Below are 20,773 nucleotides of genomic sequence, written 5' to 3' on the forward strand. Positions count from 1 at the left end.
CGCACAGACCCGGTCCATCTGGTTTTGAGTCAACAGACACCTCCATCCCACACATCTCCCCCTCTCTCACTGTAACACTGTAAATGATTTGATATGGGAAATGGTCAACAAGCTCCACTATGACCTGTCCAACTACTTTTTTTCTGACTCAGGAATCAATTGGAGAATTGATAAGGAATTGGATTGGTAAAGCAGAACTGACAATGGCATTGATATTGATAAAAGCCTATCAATTCCCACCCCTAGTGCAGTTATCTCTTATGGCCATAAGGTGCCATCTAATTTGTATGTTTGATGTTTTCATGTTAATATTGTAATGTTTCTACCATCAGAAGAGTACTTATGCATGTTTTCTTTTTTTTTTTTTTTTCAAAATACAGCTTGGTTAAATTATTTCAGTGTGTATATAAGTACTTTTTGAACATTTTGAGCACATTTCAACAATATCGCAATAATAATAATAACCGTTATAATTTTGGCCCCAATAACCGTGATATGAAATTTTCATATTGTTACACCTCTTTGCACAGTGTATGTCTGTGAGGAGGACAGGCCAAGGTGGCAACCTTTGGATAAAAACATAAAAATAAATAAACCAATCACGTGACTGTGTCATGACCCACTTTTTGGTTTGGTTGTCTGCTGTTTCCTCCCCTCCCCCTCTATGATTGACCAGGTAATGGCACACACCAGAAGCTGATCTGCGATCAAGCTCTCCTCCTGCTGAAAGGCCCTGCAGCTCCTGTGCTGTGTGTCAGAACGTATTCGCTTCCATGCTGGTAAGACGGTCTCTCTCATTTTGATATACTTTGTATGATGGTGGTGCTTGGGTTTTTGTTAATTGAGTCCGTGACTGAGTTCAGACCGTTGCATATATCTCCATTCGGTTTACATCCTGTGTTCTTTTCCCGGTGTGTGTTTTTAAGCTCCACACTCTCCCAGTTCGGTGACACCCTTGGTTCTCCTTTGTCTGAGTTTGTTTCCCTTCTGTGTATATATATTCATATATGTACAAATAAGTTTTAATTTGCATTTACGCTTATTCGAGTCAGTCTGTTGTCGTTCACCACACGCTATTGGGTTCCACTAGTCTCTGGTTTGTAACAGACTGTCATGACACTGCCCACCTGTGATTAGTCAGGAGGATGCCGAGGGAAGCCACCCACCCCTTGGCTTCACACCAGTCTTATCAAAGCATCATTATCAACGTCACTGAAATTGAATAGCTGGGGCCTGTTTCACGAAACTAGGATTCCGTCATCCAGGATGACTAAGCCGCGTTCAACGAATCCAAAACATGGGAGTCCAGGCTTAATCAGTTTCACAAAGACCAAGCCAGGATGAACGGACACGGATTCATCCAGCCAGGTGTAACTCATCCTGGATAAGTGCGCGCACCCAGCTTCCTCAAATAGACCCCGACATCGATCACAGATTCACCGATTCACCATGGTAACTAGAGCTGCCGACTTTACCCCGTCGGGCGCAAAACTCCTCAGTTTGGCTAACGAGGAAGTAAAGGAGCGAATGAAATGGAAAGACAACACCACCACAGTTACAAAAACAACCAGAGACAGCGGTAAAGGACTGCAGACCACCTGAATGAGTAAGTAGAGCACAAACACACACTGACTGTTCCACTGAAACATCACAATTACAACCACAGAGTTAATGAACATCTGTGAAAACGTAGCTGTGAAATTATAAGTTTAACTGACTGTAGATGTGAGTGAAATTGTGTAAATGTAACTGCATCAGACTGAAGAACTGAGAAATGAGTTCAGTGAATTTACCTTTGGGATAAATAAACTTATCTTATTATGACTCATGACTTTATGATATTGTTAATTAACCCATAAAGACCCAAACATCAATCACTACTGATCTAAACTGTTTAATTCCTGTTGATCCACTAACCCTATTAATCCACGTCAATAATTGGTTTAAAATGCAGTTCTTCGTCTTCTCATGGTCATCAGATATGACCCATTTGGATGTTCAGAGGCTCTATAGTTGCCATGGAAACATCATCATCTTCTACAACATTGATTCACCAGTTAAACCCATGGAGTTGGATCAATGACAGTGGATGGACACACTGGGTTTATGTTCAGTTAATGACAGATTGGACTGAAAGACAGTTTATTCAGTTTGATCTGTTTCTGATATAATAACCATCAACTTTAATCTGAGCTTTAATGAACATCTACATGATCAGTGAATTAAATATAGGAAAATATCTGATTTATACTGATAAAATACAAACTACAGAAGATAATATAACAAATGGAGATAAATTACTTCAGAAAGGTTAGATATAGAGAACATTCATTTGTGAACTGACATTAAAGTAGTGCTGGGCCTTTATGGGTTCATGAACATGGTTCAGTGTTTAGTTTAATATTCTTCATCTGATCATTTCAGATGGTCCATGCTGACTGTCTCATCAGTGTTGTGTCTCAGTGGTCTGGTTCTGGTTCTGGTTCAGTCCATGACTCCTGAGTCTATCAGACCTCTGGAATCTGTCAACTCCTATCACAAGGTGAGCCATACAACCTCTATTAACAACCACGTTTTACATCATGTCTGTGTCCAGAATGTCCCTGTATTTATGAGGTTGTGATGCTGAGGTTTTGTGTTGACAGGTGAATTGTCTGGTGTGTTTCTGGGGGACAGGGGGTCTACCTACCATCCTTTTCTCCTGACACCATACACAGACCCCCAGGAACCACAGCAGGCCTACAGTCATGCCCATACCAGGACAAGGACCACGATCCAAATGACCTTTGACCTCCTGAAGGAACGCTTTCACTGTCTTCACCGCTTAAGGGTCAGCCCTTTGAGGTCATGTGACATCACTGTGGCCTGGACTATCCTCCACAATGTCTCCTGAGGAAGGAGAGGGAGGGAGGGAGCCCCCCCTCAAGAGTGCATCACACATGGACTGGAACAATCCTGCTATCTTCCCTGATGACCGCAGTGGGGAGCTGGCCAGGGACCAATATGTGTTCAATTATTTTAGTGATTTTTTTTTTTTTTTTTTTTTTTTTTTTTTTTTTTTTTTACTGAAAAAGTTATGGACAGATTTTGATGAAATTTTCAGGGTTTGTTGGAAATGGGATAAGGAAGAAATGATTAAATTTTGGTGGTGATCGGGGGTGGGGGGGCCCACGGGGGGGCCCATTTCCAACAAACCCTGAAAATTTCATCAAAATCTGTCCATAACTTTTTGAGTTATGTTGCACACTAACAGACAGACAAACAGACAAACAAACAAACCCTGGTAAAAACATAACCTCCTTGGCGTGGGGGGGCCCACGGGGGGGGCCACTGATCAGCCTTGGCGGAGGTCTGCGCTCTCCGAGTGCTTTTCTAGTTTTAAATGGCAAGGATGTATAGAAAATATTTGTGTACGTCAAGCACATACAGTGGAGTATGTGGGTTATTTTTCATGAGAACGTAAAACTCGTAAAGCATCTCCTAATTGAGATTATGAATAAACGCTTTCTTCATTTACTGTTGAATCTGTATTGAGCATTAAGCAGTGTGTGTGTTTTTGTGTGTGTGTATGGGGGGTGTATTTATAAGGAAATGTAGAAATTTTTCAGAGGACTGTGTGTGTGCATGTGTGTGTGTGTGCACAAGAGAGCATGTGTCGGTGCTGTAAATGTCAGTCAGATAACTAGCGCCTGTAAGTCCTGGTAAAATGACTGGGCGCTCTATTAGCTCTTGCAGTTACATTAAATACATATAAGCTGTGACATACACTTTTCTATCCCCCACCTTCAAAAAAGCATGTAGATTAAAGGTTTTTTCTCACTTGGCTTCCTCAAAACAAATACCCACACCACTGTCCACTCTATTCATAATATCTGCACACGTGGACTATGTGAAGTCTGCACAGTTTCTAAAGGGAATGACAAGCATCTGGGATTAACCCAAATTGACCCATAAAGACCCTGAACAATTTTTTTATGATGACATCCAAATGAATTAACCATTACCAAGTGATTTATCGCCACTTTTTTATATTATCCTTTGCATTTTTCAGCGAAAACCAGGTATTTTCCTGAGTGATAGGATTCCCGCACCATGCTGGACTTCTGGCATGCAGCGATCAGCAACGGGGGGGAAATGCAGGATAAATGTCATGCGTGCAAAAAGATCAGAGCCAGTACAATATCAAGGGCTCAAACCTGGGCTTTGATAACCTTCTCGCTCTCAGCCAATGGCTTTCGCTCTCAAGAAGTTCAATTACAGCTACTAGCCAATCAGTAGTAGAGAGGGGGCTGGTCTTGGGGAGACAAACCAAGCCAACAACTTCAGAGAAGCCAACTGTACGTGGTGACGCTCGTAGAGATAGAAGGCAAGCAGATGAAGACCGGTGAAGACATCCTCCAGGTCGACAATGGACTGAAAAATAAATGGCATTGGGTGTGGATAGAGGAGGTGGGAATGGATGGAAAGCCTTACAGCAGTTGGTGCAACTTATTAACACAATGGGGTGTTTGGTATTATGCTCGCACACACTGACAAATGTGATGAGTGGTAGAAAAGTACTTTCATGGCATAAAGCTGACCTTAGCAATAGAGCTGCTGTGTGTGTGTCACATGGAGTATTATTGCCACCTTATGATCTGTTGGGATATGTCTGTAGTAGTGATGTGGATCAGCGCATTACCTGCGGGACTTGGCCGTAAAACTGAAAATGAAACATAAAACACTTATGAGATGTGGGTCAACAAATCATAAGGGGAAGGAGATGAATAAAACGGGGGATTAATACATAAGAGTGGAGGGATAATTGTAAGAGCAGGGGGAGGGACTTCTCCATAAGACACACATGCTGTACTGACTACACCTGCAGATGCCAGTGCACACACATAAACAAACACACACACACACACACACACACACAAACACACACAGATGCTCTGCGACCTTCCAGTATTATGATATAAAATATATTAGGCTATATATCACTAAATATTTTAACTTACTATAGGGAATTTGTACATGATACTGAACGTATTTTTGTGTCTGCTAAATCAATGACCCGCCCGACAAATAAAGTGACATTTTTTTGACCAGCCCCGACCTGACCCACGGGTTAACCCGCTGATTCACGCATCAACTAGTCTGTAGTATAATTGGAAGTTTGGCTCAGCCAAAAGACATGTTCAAAAACGGTCTTGCACATTTTTTTAAATGTGTTAATTTTGTCCAAAGTGATTCTAGATATAGAGTTAGTTATCCAATGTGAATTAAACATCAGTGAAAAAATAAGATTATACATATTAATGTTGTATTGGCCCCAACCTCTTATTTATGCGGAAGTGAAAGCCTTAACCAAGCATTACATCACATCACCGTTGAAAGCTCAGCTCATACTTCCTAATGCAGATCCAGTGGTGGATTAATGAGCAGAATTGCATTGTATTTTTGCAATACTCAAACAAGTACATTCCATCTGAAATCGTATGAAAAAGCACTTTAGGTGTTACAATTTTCAACATTTTCTCAAAGGAGGGCCCCCCAAACCTCCCTTTACATGATGTGTAAAATGATGTTCAATGTGAGTTGGGTGGTTGAGGGGCCACAAAACTTTATTCCTCAGGGGCCTATGATTTTTTAATTTGCTCCTATGCAGACCTGTGAATTGCAGGATGTAGGCCCACCAGTGACCCATTCCTCATGACCTGACCTGAAGAAAAATGTTCAGGTTTGAGATTTTTTTTTTTTTTTTTGCAGTCACCCCTGTTTAATTCACTGACCATGTAGATCTTTATGAAAGAGCAGATTCAGAGGTTGTTGTATCAAATTTGTCATTTGTCAAACTCCATGTCCATGTATTGGTGAATCAGTGTTGCAGAAGGTGACTCTGTTTCCATGTTCACTACAGAGACTATCTGAAAAAGACATCTGATGCCTCTGAAAAGCTGACAATCTGCATTTTAGCTGTACATGTACTGATAAGATTAGTGGATCAACAGTTAAATACTTTTGAGTCTTTAAGGGTTAATCGACTGGTAAAATTTAAAAAAAGAAAAAAATATCAGAACCATTTTCACTGCAAGATATTATGTTAATTTGATACACAATTATTTCATTTATTTCCAAACAAATACCAGATGAATGATTCCACAGATATATTATATAAAGTAACTAAGCTGTGATAAGCTGTTTTAGCAGCATAAAAGTCTAATACAGTTTAACACATTGACTCCTACTGAAGCAGATCACCCACCCCTTTTTCACCAACACCATCCCTGTTCTAGTTTCATAGCCAGTGCTGGTTCTTCTTGAAGGCTTCCTAAGAACCAGTTTGCTTTTCCACTAGCTGTAGCTTCTTGGTTACAGCCCAGCAAAGAGTTGGTACCACTCTGGAAGCAGTTTTCCAGGCCCTTCAATGGTCAAACAGAAAGAAGTGGTTCTCAGCTGAGTAGTGGTGCCGAACCACCTAAGTGTAAAATGGGTATTGTTTTTTCTGACAGTATCATCCCCGAAAAAACCAACTGCTCCAATTTGCAAGACACAAAAAATTTTGAAGCAGACCATTATCGAGTGCAACCAGTGGATTGACTGTGTTCACACAAATTAACTCTTACAGACCTATAACTAAAACTGACTTTTTCCAGAAACTAATGGAATGTATGAACAAGTGTCTACAATCACTGTCATTTGTCAAACTTAATGGGCAGAAGAATAATAGTACACTATACTGCCAAAAGTATTTGCTCACCTGCCTTGACTCACATATGAATTTCAGTGCCATCCCATTCCTAGTCTATGGGGTTCAATATGATGTCGGTCCACCCCTTGCAGCTATAATGGCTTCAACTCTTCTGGGAAGGCTTTCCACAAGGTTTAGGAGTGTGTTCATGGGAATTTTTGACCATTCTTCCAGAAGAGCATTTGTGAGGTCACACACTGATGTTGGACAAGAAGGCCTGGCTCTCAGTCTCCGCTCTAATTCATCCCAAAGGTCTTCTATGGGGTTGAGGTCAGGACTCTGTGCAGGCCTGTCAAGTTCATCCACACCAGACTCTGTCATCCATGTCTTTATGGACCTTGCTTTGTGCACTGGTGCACAGTCATGTTGGAAGAGGAAGGGGCCAGATCCAAACTGTTCCCACAGAGTTGGGAGCATGGAATTGTCCAAAATGTCTTGGTATGCTGAAGCATTCACAGTTCCTTTCACTGGAACTAAGGGGCCAAGCCCAGCTCCTGAAAAACAACCCCACACCATAATCCCCCCTCCACCAAACTTTACACTTGGCACAATGCGGTCCAACAAGTATCGTTCTCCTGGCAACCGCCAAACCCGGAACCATCCATCAGATTGCCAGATGGAGAAGCGCGATTCGTCACTCCAGAGAAGGCGCCTCCACTGCTCTAGAGTCCAGTGGCGGGGTGCTTTACACCACTGCATCCGGCGCTTTGCATTGCACTTGGTGATGTATGGCTTGGATGCAGCTGCTCGGCCATGGAAACCCATTCCATGAAGCTCTCTGCGCACTGTTCTTGAGCTAATCTGAAGGCCACATGAAGTTTGGAGGTCTGTAGCGATTGACTGCAGAAAGTTGGCGACCTCTTCGCACTATGCGCCTCAGCATCCACTGACCCCGCTCCGTCAGTTTACGTGGCCTACCACTTCGTGGCTGAGTTGCTGTCGTTCCCAAACACTTTCACTTCCTTATAATACAGCTGACAGTTGACTGTGGAATATTTAGGAGCGAGGAAATTTCCTGACTGGATTTGTTGCACAGGTGGCATCCTATCACAGTTCCACGCTGGAATTCACTGAGCTCCTGAGAGCGACCCATTCTTTCACAAATGTTAGTAAAAGCAGTCTGCATGCCTAGGTTCTTGATTGTATACACCTGTGGCCATGGAAGTGATTGGAACACCTGATTCTGATTATTTGGATGGGTGAGCGAATACTTTTGGCAATATAGTGTATTTCCATGTTTACTATGGAACCTCTGATTGTCCAAAAAAAAAAGACAAATCTAATAATAATAATAATAATAATAATGGATTAGATTTCTATAGTACTTTTTTGGATACTCAAAGCGCTTTACATTATTGACCCATTTTTCATTTGCTCTCACACTCCCCCTCTGGTGGTGGTAAACTACCCCTGTAGCCACAGCTGCTGATGCCATACCTCTTGGTATTTTTTTTTTTTTTTATTTTATTTTTTTAAGGAACAGAATAAATCTCTTTGATGAGAGACTAAACGTTTTCAAAAGAGCAAAACTAGATTAGATTAGATTTAATATATTGGTCCCCATGGGGAAATTCGTCTTCACTGACTGAACATTACAAGAAAAAGACAGCAACATTATACAACACAGACAACAACAACAACAGTAGGGGCAGACATAACAAAAAGAGACATTGGTGAAGTGACAGTTAGCAGGCTGGTCAGCCTGTCAGCGGGGCCTGGTGTTTAGGGTGGCTATGGCTGCGGGGATCAGGCTTTTCCCAAGACAGGCCCTCCTGAATTTTAATGTCCTGTACCTGCGTCCTGAGGGTAGTGGGATGAAGTAGCGGTGTAATGGGTGCGTGATGTCCTGGACTATTGTGTTTGCCATTCGGGTGATGGATCTGTTATTTAGTTCTGTGAGGTTGGGTGTGGGGAGGCCGATGATTTTAGCAGCTGTATTTGTGATGTGTGTGAATTTGGCTCGGTTAGTGACAAGAAAGCATGGTGTAAAAACATGTGGAGCAGTACAGGAGGATGGGTTGGATGATACTTTTGTAGAGTAACAACAGGAGGTGGGGTGCAACGTGTAATCCTTTAAGTTTGCGGATGGCTGACAGTCTTTGTTGGCTCCTTTTTTGAATGTCTGTGGTGTGCTGATCAAAGGTGAGTTTATTGTCCAGAGTTATTCCCAGATATTTGAAGGTGTCAACTGACTCAACTGTTTGTGTGTTTATGATAATGGGATCCTGTTGTGAGGGGGGGTTAAACCATAGTTCCTTGGTCTTGTTGACACTGATCTCCAGATAACTGTCTGTGCATAGCTCGGTGAAGTGGGTGACTGTGTTGTGGTAGTCCAGAGTGGATTGATTGTTGGAGAGAAGTGCAAGGATGGCTGTGTTGTCTGAGTATTTTAGGTATGTTGTGGTGGGTGAGATGCTACGGCAGTCGTTGGTGTAGAGTAGTAGTCCACTTGAACCAGTTGTAGTAGTCCACTTGAACCAGTAGTCCAGTTGAACCTGAAAAAAACTACCAAGAATGATGACCTGGGCCAACTTACACAGACATCTGATGCCATTGAAAAACTGAGAAACTGTATTTACATTTAGTGATAGGATTAGTGGTTCAAAAGTCACTAAATGTTTTAGATCAGTAAATGCTTTTGTCACTAGCTGCTGTTTAGGTCTATGAGCGTTAACTACACACTACCTCCTTTCACACCACAAACATCAAGGTTTCTGGAAAGAAGAATTTGTCTCACCAAAAACCATAGAACATAAACACTTCCAGAACAGTTACACAGTAAATCCACTACGAAAACATCGCAGATAAGGGAAACTTAATTTCCCTTCAGGGACAATAAAGGTGATTAAAACTGGACTTTAGATACAAGTGAGCCAGTTCCATCTTAGTTTCCTCGTTCATTAACTGGGTTTCCTTCTCGCCGTGGACTAAAGGAGTATTCCGCTTTGTGATGCATGATGAGCTTGTTGTTGACAAAGTAGAAACTGTCCGAGCGCGTCTCAAACGGGCTGGCAATCATTTCCTCAACTGGAAAAGCAAAAGAAAAAATACACTTCATTAAATACTAATACCAAGATTAAAAGTCTCAAATAGACTATGCAATCTCAGTACTGGTGCAGACAATGAAAGTGTTTTTTTATCTGTGACTGGTGTTTCTGTGCGTCAGTTCTTTACCTATCTCCGGTTCGATGTTGGGTAAGCAATAGATGTGTTCACAGGTGTTCCTGCTGTGTGGGATGCAGAAGCCGATCTCAAAGTCAAAGGTTTTAAGCAGCAAGTTTCGAAAGAAGTGTCTCTCAATTAGACGAAAGTGATGTAGAGCCTTGCTGCCCACTGTGAACTCCAACCTGTGAGACAAGCAACCCATCAACTGAGGTTGGTTCATACTGGAAAGATTTAACATACTATGTTTTTATATTTATTCTTTATGTGTGAGAATGACGCACTCATAACACGCTGTGGTCATGTTCCCTATTTTTACCTCCACTACACCCTATCATGGACCGCAACCCCAACCCCCCACCCCCACCCCCACCCCCACCCCGCTCCGAAAATCATGGACTGCTATCCACCCCCAGTCTCATGAACTATTCACCCCTCATCCCAGTCCATGGCTTCCTGTGTATCTCACAATTTCATTCTGCAGGCGGGCCTGGGTATTAGGCTAATAGTGTAGATTAATATTAATTGTTAATTTTAAAGAATGATTTACCAAACAATTTTTATTTCACTACTTATTAAATATAGACTCACATCTTTTCCCAAAAGTCCCCAGCATAAAAACTACCACATCTACAACCTGTGTTTCCCCACAGGTCACATACTAGTCTAATACAAGACTATTACACAGCATTTTAAAGTTGTGTAAATTATCTTTGTGAGATAAACAAAGATGTATGCAACTGTTAATTCACATGCCCAGCATTATCTAATAAAAGACTATTATATCCTGTGTATATCAATGTTCTTATTTCATATATCGGCCGATATATTGGTTTTCGGTCAATATATTGCATATCAGCCAATATATCGGGTAATGGCTTTTTTTTTAGTCCCCAATATTGGTATCAGCATCAGCCCCCAAAATCCCATATTGGTCAGGCTATAGCACATATTGGTTGTAGAGGACATTTGACTTGTTTGTTATGGTTTATATCTATAGAAATATCCTATATTATAAAAGGGAAGTGGATTCTGGAAAAAAAAAAAAAAAAATCTGCAAAGAGCTGACAGCTGCATTTCGGCATACTTATGTGTTTTTGGTCCAGGAAGAGACTAGCGAAAATGACAAGTTGATAGGACCAGTATTTTGGGAGATATTAGTAATTTTGGAATACAATGGCCTCCCAGTGGCCAATCATGTTGCTATGCCCAGAATCATAGAATCATCATTGAAGTGGGTTACCTAGCAACAGATAAACAATAGGACCATGTTGCCATGGTGTCACATTTCATGCGCAGAAACAGACATGCCAGCTGGGAGGTGATTCAACTGAAAATGCCAGTGGAATTTACCAAGAGAGTAAAGAAAGTAAAGGAATGAACTGTATCAGATGATCTAGAACTCATTGTCCCCCACATGTCAAAGCGGTAGTTTATATAAAAGTCAAAAGTTTGGACACACCTTCTCATTTAAATGACATGAGATGGACCGCAGATGGCCAAAAAGTGCTCAGAATCACTGGGAAGTCCTGCAAGACTGTTGAACATTTCAGCTGACTATCTCATGAACCTCATCGAGAGAATGTCAAGAATGTGCAAAGCAGTAATCAAAGCAAAGGGTGCTATTTTGAAGAATCTAAAATATAAAACATGTTTTGAGTTATGTCACACTTTTTTTAACTATATAATTCTATATGTGTTCATTCATAGTTTTGATGCCTTCAGTGAGAATCTACACTACACTACACTATAGTAGTAGTATATGTGTGAGAGAGTATAGTAGTATACGTGTGTGAGAGTATAGTAGTATATTTGTGAGAGTATAGTAGTATATGTGTGAGAGTATAATAGTATGTGTGTGAGCGTATACTAGTGTGTGAGAGAGTATAATAGTATATGTGAGAGAGTATGATTGTGTATGTATGAGGGTGTAGTAGTGTGTGCGTAAAAGTATAGTTGTGCATGTATGACAGTATGATGTTATGTGTGAAACCAAGTATGATTACTGCCTTAAGGGCCTAGTGATGTGTGGTGAGGTTCATGGATGGTGATGCACTGACTCCTTCAGAGTCAGATTTACAATTAGAAGAATCCAAAAGAGGAATCTTCTAATCGAATCGAACAAAAGAAAATAATTGATAGATTGATGACAAAAATAATTGATAGCTGCAGCTTTTATGTCCAATATGGATGTATTAAAGTGTATTGGAAATAGATCGGTCAGATGGGATGACATGAAACAAAGAGCTTTGACTGGAATTGAACCTCGGTCAATGTGATTAGTATTTGTATTTAAAATGTCACTGAAACACTATTTTAAATATTATGCATCACTTAAAAACAAACAACAGCACTATAAAATGGTTATGGCTAGTTCAAACCTCTTCACATCCACTGGCTCACCGGTGATGTGTTTAAGGTTAAAGTTGTGGGTTAGGATTCACAAAAAAGAGTTGATATTGTTAAGTGAATTACATTTACATTGTTGAAGGTTGATCAATGCTGCCAGTTTTTAATTTGTTTCTGACTATTCTTACTTACATGTATTATTTATAATATTATGTAATAGGCAGGTGGTGATGCTTTTGTCTTGACTCCATGTTGCCGCCTCTATTTAGATGAACCTAAAACAGCAGAGTTCATTCCAGCTTTAATAAACATTTGTCAGCTGGCCAAAACCAGCCCCCCAAAGTTTCCAATCTGGCCCACGGGATAAATTTGTGCAAACAAATTAAACTGAAGATATTAAGTCAAGTGTGTCAAAGTCATTTTAGTTCCAAACTCCAAATTTTTTACATTATTTTGCCTGTTACTAAATGTTTTGGATATCTGTAGATCCACTGTGATCTGTAAATTGTAATGAACATGTGTGAGAAGTTGGGGCAAAATTTTTTGAAATTAATACTTTTTTTTTTTATATCAAGAAATTTCAGGTTTTTCATGTTATTCACATTTTTTGTGAAAGGATAGTTTGCACATATAATATTTTAATAATTTAATTTTACTTTTTTGCACTAAAACATAGAGAAAAGGTTGGAGCTCACATTATTTTATTATTTTACTGGTCTGTCCCATTTGAGATCATATTGGGCTGAGTGTAGTCCCTGAACTAAAATGATTTGATAGCCCTGATCTAATACCAGTGTTGATGATGACTGATGTTTATGTGTGTGTGGTGTGACTTACGTAGCTCCTATGGCTCTGAGTGCCAGGAAGGCTGGGGAGAAGTGGTACTGTATGAACCGACGTGTATCTAGTTCAATGACATCCTGAATTTCTGAGGAAATAAATAGAGAGGAAATGAAAAAGAGAAGTGGAACAAAAGTAATGAGCCAAGTGATTATGAGCCAAGTCTCAGTATGAGGATTAATTTGCATTACTGGCATGTTTCTTCTCATTTTCCATGTTATTTATTTAATGCATCAATTTCACAATCACAATTTCCTTATCAGAAATCCTTGCTCAGGTTAATTAAATGTTTGAAATATTTCCTGATGTGGCAAAACGAGGCCATTTTTCTCTTGGTCATGGTCACTGCTGCCAAATATAAGGTAAAACTGAGTCTTATCTCAGGAGATCCTGTGCTACATTCAATTTTCCCCCCTAAATCTTTGGAATAAGGTTTGTAGAGCTAACTTTGTCCCTCATTTTATTGTTGTTTATTGTGGTGTTCAGTGTTTCCAAATCCTCATTGGTGAAAGTATCTATTGTCTGTCTTAAAAGTTGCTAGAGGTGTCTAAATGATGTCATCACCTAAATTGCATAAATGTGCATGTACGATGTAGGAGAGAGGAATAAAACAGACAAAAAGTGAGTATAAAAACACCCTAAACATGTTTAGAACTACAAATGAACTATACTCTGCCAATTCTTGATTTTTATAAAAAATGTCCCGATTCCAACCCTCGTTTATCTGGGCTTGGGGACTACCTTAAGTGGCCCAAAAGAGACACCATGGAGGAGTGACTTAGGTTATTTGTTTGTTTGTTTGTTTGTTTGTTTGTTTGTTTGTTTGTTTAGTATTTATCTTCATTTTCTTCAGTTTGGTTTGGTTTTCAACCTTACAGTCCACTTAGGAGCCTACAACAAGTCACAGTAATACATGAACATTATTAAACGTAACATTTTTAATTTTCAGTCTACATTAACAATCTTAATGGACCAAAAAGAGACAATACAGAAAACTATCAGTGTCAGTGGGAGTGATTTATATTCAGTTTTAGACAAAGAATGATACATGCTTTCACGTCAAAGTCTTCAAAAGTCTCCAATGGACTCTATGCACTGCCCCACTTCTTCCTGAACTTCAGGTGGGTCCTTTATTTATTGTCGTTGATTACTGGACACACTGAATAATCCAGGTATGCCTAATTAATCAGTAGTCACAACAAAAAGTAGCAGGCACACCTGGATTAATCGGTGTATCCAATAATGAAAGACAGGAAATAAAGGACCCACCTGAAGTTCAAGAAGTAGTGGGGCTGTGCATGAAGTCCATTACACCAGAAAAAGTTGATAGATTTGTCGCTCTTTTGATACAGAGTCTCTAGAGGGGTCTGAAAAATCATTAAATATACCAACAAAGTGTCTAAGTTGTCAACACTGACTTTTACAGCTAGGCAAACAGAGAGAAAAATGTATGCGCTTAAGCATTTGAGTCACTTTTTAAAAGCTGATAAAACTTTTGAAAGAAATTTTAAAAGGAGCTAAATTTGTTTTTAGGTGCTTTTTGAAAATATTTTTGCTATGGTAGTCTGAAAATGTTGATAAATCTAGCAACAGAAGTATTAGGTTAGCATCAGTGAACTTGCCACGAAATATATGGACATTATTTTGACAAGTGTGGTTCTGACTGAAATGCATATATTCATCATTCTATCCCTTCTTAACATGTAGTTTGCCCATTTAATTATTTTACTGGATCTCACATCTCTGCACTATTCTCACAAATGCACCTGTTTGTCTTGTCACTCTTACAACAATGTGAAAAACTTGACTTTTACAGCAGCTACTTGGTAAAACATTGACCCAGTAGACTTTGTATTAACGTTAGTCATGATGCAAAACGTAAAGATATTTGTCTACTGAAATATTTCTTTTCATTTCAATTTGCATTTTAGTGCCAACACCTGAAGTTCGGCATCACAGTTGGCTGTTTAAGGATGCATATTGTGAAAAAAAAAAAAAAAGATTTCATGTCTTTTTTGATCTATAAAATAGGGCTGAGGGTTCTGAAAGCATTGTTAAAGTATCAAAACATTCTTGAAGGAGAAAAGTACACAGATCATTTTGAGATAACAGAGCCTGAAGCAACTAATTGAAATTTGTCCATATTTGTAACATCCCAGCTCTATCATCACCTCAGTTGTTTCTGAAGTAACAGACACTGAAATATACAAGAAATAACCAGGGTGATACAGACATGACCAAATGAAGGATAGCCATTGTATTTTAACCTGAAACTTCAATAATACATTGGAGGTACATATGAGAAATAACTTAGCTTGAAAAGTTTTCCAACAGTTCTGAACAGGGACTATGCTATAACATGTTTCTCACATTTCACTGTTTAGACCTTGAGTATGTGACAAATAAAAATGTAGAATCCTGAATGTATGCAACAATTTTAAGGAAGATACTTTAGTTGGATTAATTAAGTAGCATACCTATACTTCAGTGACATATCTGACCCATGCCTCTGTAAGGACAAACCTTACATTACAGCACACATTTAAATACATAAAATGTGTGTTCTATATGTCTATTCTCAAAGACATATAGAATGTCTTTGAGAAGGACAGGACAGACTGGCAGTACCTGTTGGACCGTGTTTTTTAATGTCCAGGATGACGGCACCACTGTCCAAGTCTCTGATCTTGAACCGAGAGAAGCTCACATTGTAGATGTTGTCCTCAGGTGAACACAGGTACTCTGACATCCAACAACAACAACAAAAAGACCAATGTGCAGTGTTGAAAACAGGGGAATCTGCTATGAGACATTCATATAAAAAGTGGAAATTATAAATTGAAACACCAAGGCAAAAGGCTGTATATAGAAAGCTACAGTAGTTGGTATAAAAGTATAAATCCTAATATTAAATTAAAGCTGCAAGCAGCATTGGGCAGGACCTTGCATTGCACGTTCCGCCTCCTGCGTTCTGCCTCCCGTGACCACTGACACCTCAGTTCCATTCACACCTTTCCGTCCCGATATAAGCTCCCACCCTTTTGTGTCTGTCATCCTTATATCCCTACAGAACACCAGCGGCCCTCTGCTGAAACCACCATCACTTTTTAATGAGACTTTTACTTTGGAAAAACCCTACTGTGTGTATGTGTACTGTGTGTATGTGTGTGTGTGTGTGTGTGTGTGTGTTAGAGAGACAGAATCAGTCTGAATGAATTGACATTATACAAACAGTTGAGCATAAAAGTCATGATTTACCACATTTAAGGCTTTTATTTTGGAAAACCCTGTTGTGTATCTGTGTGTGTGTGTCTTTGAGAGAATAATTTTTAATTAACTAAAACTGTAGAAACAGTAGAGCGTTTCGCATAAAAATGGAGAAGTTATTTAATAGTCATTATGTAGTATTTTTAATAAGGCTTTTATTTTGAAAAAATGTACTCCGTGTACTCTGTAATGTGTGAAAATGTCAAATATCCATAATACAATACAGCAAAATCTGTTTTAAAATGTGCGGGGAAAATAAATAAATAAATAAATTATTTGCATAGCCTAGGATTTGAACCTGGGACCACTTGTACAATAGACAGGCTCTCTCATTGCTACTCCACCCCTAGACACTTGCACATTTGCACCAGTAAGAGTTTCACAGGGATTTTTTTCAAAGTCAAAGGTGAAAGTTAAAGTACTCTTCAAAAAATTGCAATTATTCCATAACCGTAGGTCCTATCTCAAAAATTCTTTCACTTATTGATTCTTCAGACTTGTGGAAATTTAATGATGTATAACTTTTTTGAAAAAAAAGTCTGAAATGAATAAGCAGTAATTGCAGGAAGGTAGAGTCACTTTCAAAGGCAGATTGCCAACTTCCTGTTGGAGTTAGCTCATGGGTGTCAGTGTATGATTTGTCGGGCTCAATCAGACCAATATTTTGGCATTTTTTTCATGTGTCTGTGACATTCCTACTGGCTGCTAGGGCAGTTTTTGTGTGTTTTTTAGTACATAGGTGGCGCTACAGAGTCCATTTTGGCACCCAAGAGGTTAATTTTGATATTGTATGAAAGTGTTCACCAACCATGACATGTATACTAACTTTGGTGAGTTTTGGAGCATGTTAAGGGGGTCAAATGGCAGTTTAAAGTGGAAAAAGTATAAAAACAAACAAATTGTAATAAATCCATAACCGTACATCCTATCTCAAATTTTTTTTACATGTGACAGTTGTGGTTAGTCCCCTGAATGGATAGATATTATGTATACTATTATCTAAATGTATTTTAAATGTTAACTAACATTGCCCATTTGTGTGGGCACTCCCAATAAATAAATATGTTTTCATCTACATATATTGATTGTAAAAAAAGTTAAATAAAATTAAAAAATTAACCATAGCTTCCATCTACAACTGATAAGTGAATATTAATACCTGGTTTATCGTCATCATCATCATCATCATCATCATGTTTTTATATAACGTGGGGAAAAAGTCCGAAGTGAAAAATGAGTTCCAGACATCACAACTTTCCAGGCTTCTAAAAAAAAAAAAAAACTGAGGTAGTTCTGAAAAAGTTGCAAGATCATGTTTTTTGAGAAGGGTTCACTCTGTCTTTTGGTGCTATTTAGAAGTCACTACGACAAACAGTGTCAGACGAGTTAGTTTTAGAAATTTTATTTTGAAAGGCATACTGCGAACTTCTGTTAGGAGTTAGGTCATGTGTGTCAGTGTATCATTTGTAGTGCATCATCCAACAAACATTTTGGCGTTGGTTTCATGTCTCTACGCCATTCCTACTGGCTACTAGGGCCGTTATGGGTTTTTTTCTCATAGGTGGCGCTAGAGAGCACATTTTGGTAGTTATGGGGTTAATTTTTTCATTTGATCAAATTTTTCACCAGGCCTGAAATCTGTGCCAAATTTGGTGAGTTTTTGAGCATGTTTAGGGGGTCAAATTCCAGTTGAAAGTCGCGACGGTATGATAATAATATAAAAACGAACAAAAAACAATAGGGCCTTGCTTTCAAGGCAAGGCCTCTCACTGTGAGTGAGAGGGCCTTACCTTTCGGGTCGGTCCCTAAAAAGCATATGATGGTTGAAGGTAGGATATTTATTGTTTTTCTTACAGATAAATTTTGGCATTAAAATATGTCCAAAAAGATCCACAAATTCAGACTGCAAAATTCCTAATTGTAGTAACACACAACAATATTTTGCATTTATTCATGTATATTTCTTTTATTTATATTGATAACATTTGTCTAGTACATGTTGTTTAAATTGTTGTTGTAATTGTGCTTTACTATATATATCTGTGTGTGTGTGTGTGTGTGTGTGTGTGTGTGTGTATTTAGAGCCTTCTTCCCTCCTACTTATACTTGTATGGAACAACTGTAACACAGTTTCCTCTGGGATCAATAAAGTACTCTTAATCTGAAATATAAACTCCTAAACATTTAATTACAAGTTAGGTTACATCTTAAATCATAAATTCTTCAATAAATAGGTAAAAATATTATGTATTCCTAAAGTATTTTAAATGTTCACTAACACTGGCCATCTGTGTGGGCACTCCCACTAAATAAATATGTTTTCATCTACATATATTGATTGTAAAAAAAAAAAAAAAAGTAAAATAAAATAAAAAATTAACCATAGCTTTCATCTACAACTGATAAGTGAATATCAATACCTGGTTTATCATCAGCATCATCAGCATCATGGTTTAAAGGTTTCCTTGTTAGATTTACTATTTCATGCAATAACTTATTACCTGACTTGTTGATTGAAGAGTTGATAAGATGATGTAAGAGGTATTTAGATAAAAATCTGATGTTGCCTTTAGCTTTTGCCTCTTGAGCCCACTGCTCTGGATCATACAAATTTTTTTTTTTTTTGTAATTAAAGTTTTTATTGGAGTTTTCACTTGGTACATGACAATCATACAATGTTGCTTAATGTTAACAAACAGGGCTTCTTTACATACACAAAAAGTATCAAAAATGCTGCAAAGCAGGAAAGTTCTCAAGAAGAAAAAATAAAATAAAATACAACATTGTTTTTAACCTTTTGACAGTTTGTCAAAGCTGTAGTCTAACATCTGTCCACACATGTTGTGGTTTCATGACCATCTAATATGACATTTGTGTTTCTTGTATTAACTCAGTGAAGACCAATGTGCAGTGTGTGCAGTTTTTAACCTTGGCCCTAGCTGCAGGGTATTGTCATTGGTTCGTCATCTGTCTGTCTGTATGTGCAAAAACTTTGGCATGCACCAGTAGTCCACAACCGGGGGGGGCACCTTTTCCACCTCTCCCAAGTGAAAAACATTCTTGTGATGTTTCCACTCACAAATCTAACAATGCAGAATGTGAAATGGAAGGTTCCCCAGATACCCCACTAAATGTCCATGTAGTGTTAATTTCAGATTGTGATCGTCTTTGAGGTGGAGTACAAGGCTGTTTAATGCTGACTCACCGTTTGTGTAACTGTTCAGCCTTAAGACATGCTGTGGTGTTACTGGTTCACCTGCGACCAGCTCAGTCAACACCTCCTCTTCCTCTGCTTGTCCCTGTGCCATTCCCCTGAAATAAACCCGTTCCATGTCTCCATGTCGACCACCACCATCTCCGCATCCTGCTGCTCTTGCCATTCCCCGTCCCCTTCACTGTCCCCGTTCCATGTTTGGTATTCTTCACTAGTGTTTCCAGTGGCCCCTTCTTCTTCCTGGTTCTCCATCTGGCACGACAAACCCCCAGCGTTCACGTTGTTTAAAGGGTCCATTTGCAAAGTGTGATAAATGCAGCTGTAAGGATACAATCCACAGATTAGCTCCCACACTGAAGATGTCTCAACTGATTATGTCAGGCTGGATTTGGCAATGTGAGACAATCCGACATTAATCTGGATTGGCCACTGCTCACAGTACTGTGGGTCTCACTGGGGACAGTGTCCATTAGTCCGGTAGTGTTTTCTGTCAGTATGAACTGCAAAAAGGTGATAAAAATGACAACAGATGGATTTGGGTTGGATTTGTGTGTGTCTATGCTTCACCTGATAAGTCATGATAACTAGAGCTGCAGCCGCTGATTATTTTTGTAATCAATTAATCTATAGATTTTCTTCCATTCAATTAAACAATTATTTGATTAGGCAAAAGAAAAGTGAAAAATACTTTCTCTATGCTAATAATTCCTCTATAGTTCTTATTTCTTCATTTTATTGCACAACCATCTAAAATATGTCCTGCATTAGTATATGTTATCATTTACATCATTTACCTTCTTTTAAATATCAGTGTCTGGAATTTTACCAGATTTTCAAGTCTTTCATGCAAAACACTGAATGGTTTTTATCATGGTTTATGTTTGTCACTGAAAAACAGGAAAAAAAAAAAAAAAAAGACAATTTTTTAAGTCTTTAAGCAAAAATAATGTATATGAAATTAAGCCCATTAGAAAATGAAATAGACTGTCTTGTAATTTTAATAAATCATTTTTAGCATAAAGAAAAGGCACAAAAAAACATGTACTGTATGTGCAGCTCTATTATAGTATCAAGATCAGAGCTGCAGCGATTGGTTATTTTTGTAATCTATTAATCTATTGATTATTTTCTTTGATTTGATTAAATGATTATTTGAATAACAATCATAATGTGAAACAGAAATGTCTGAAAATGACAAACAACTTGTC

General features: G+C 38.7%; 1 protein-coding gene across 1 annotated transcript; it reads right to left on the reverse strand.

Annotated features, from left to right (window-relative positions):
* Positions 1-9,534: 9,534 nt before the first annotated feature.
* Positions 9,535-19,857, reverse strand: mmp25a (matrix metallopeptidase 25a). The gene is made up of 5 exons (XM_030140719.1): positions 19,557-19,857; positions 15,713-15,826; positions 13,082-13,172; positions 9,908-10,080; positions 9,535-9,760 (listed from the first exon to the last, which is right to left on the reverse strand). Exons 1-5 carry the CDS (start codon positions 19,729-19,731, stop codon positions 9,618-9,620), a joined length of 696 nt encoding a protein of 231 aa, XP_029996579.1. The 5' UTR covers positions 19,732-19,857; the 3' UTR covers positions 9,535-9,617.
* Between the last annotated feature and the right edge of the window lie 916 nt (positions 19,858-20,773).

Source organism: Sphaeramia orbicularis, chromosome 8 (assembly GCF_902148855.1).
Source record: "Sphaeramia orbicularis chromosome 8, fSphaOr1.1, whole genome shotgun sequence".
NCBI classification, from domain to species: domain Eukaryota; kingdom Metazoa; phylum Chordata; class Actinopteri; order Kurtiformes; family Apogonidae; genus Sphaeramia; species Sphaeramia orbicularis.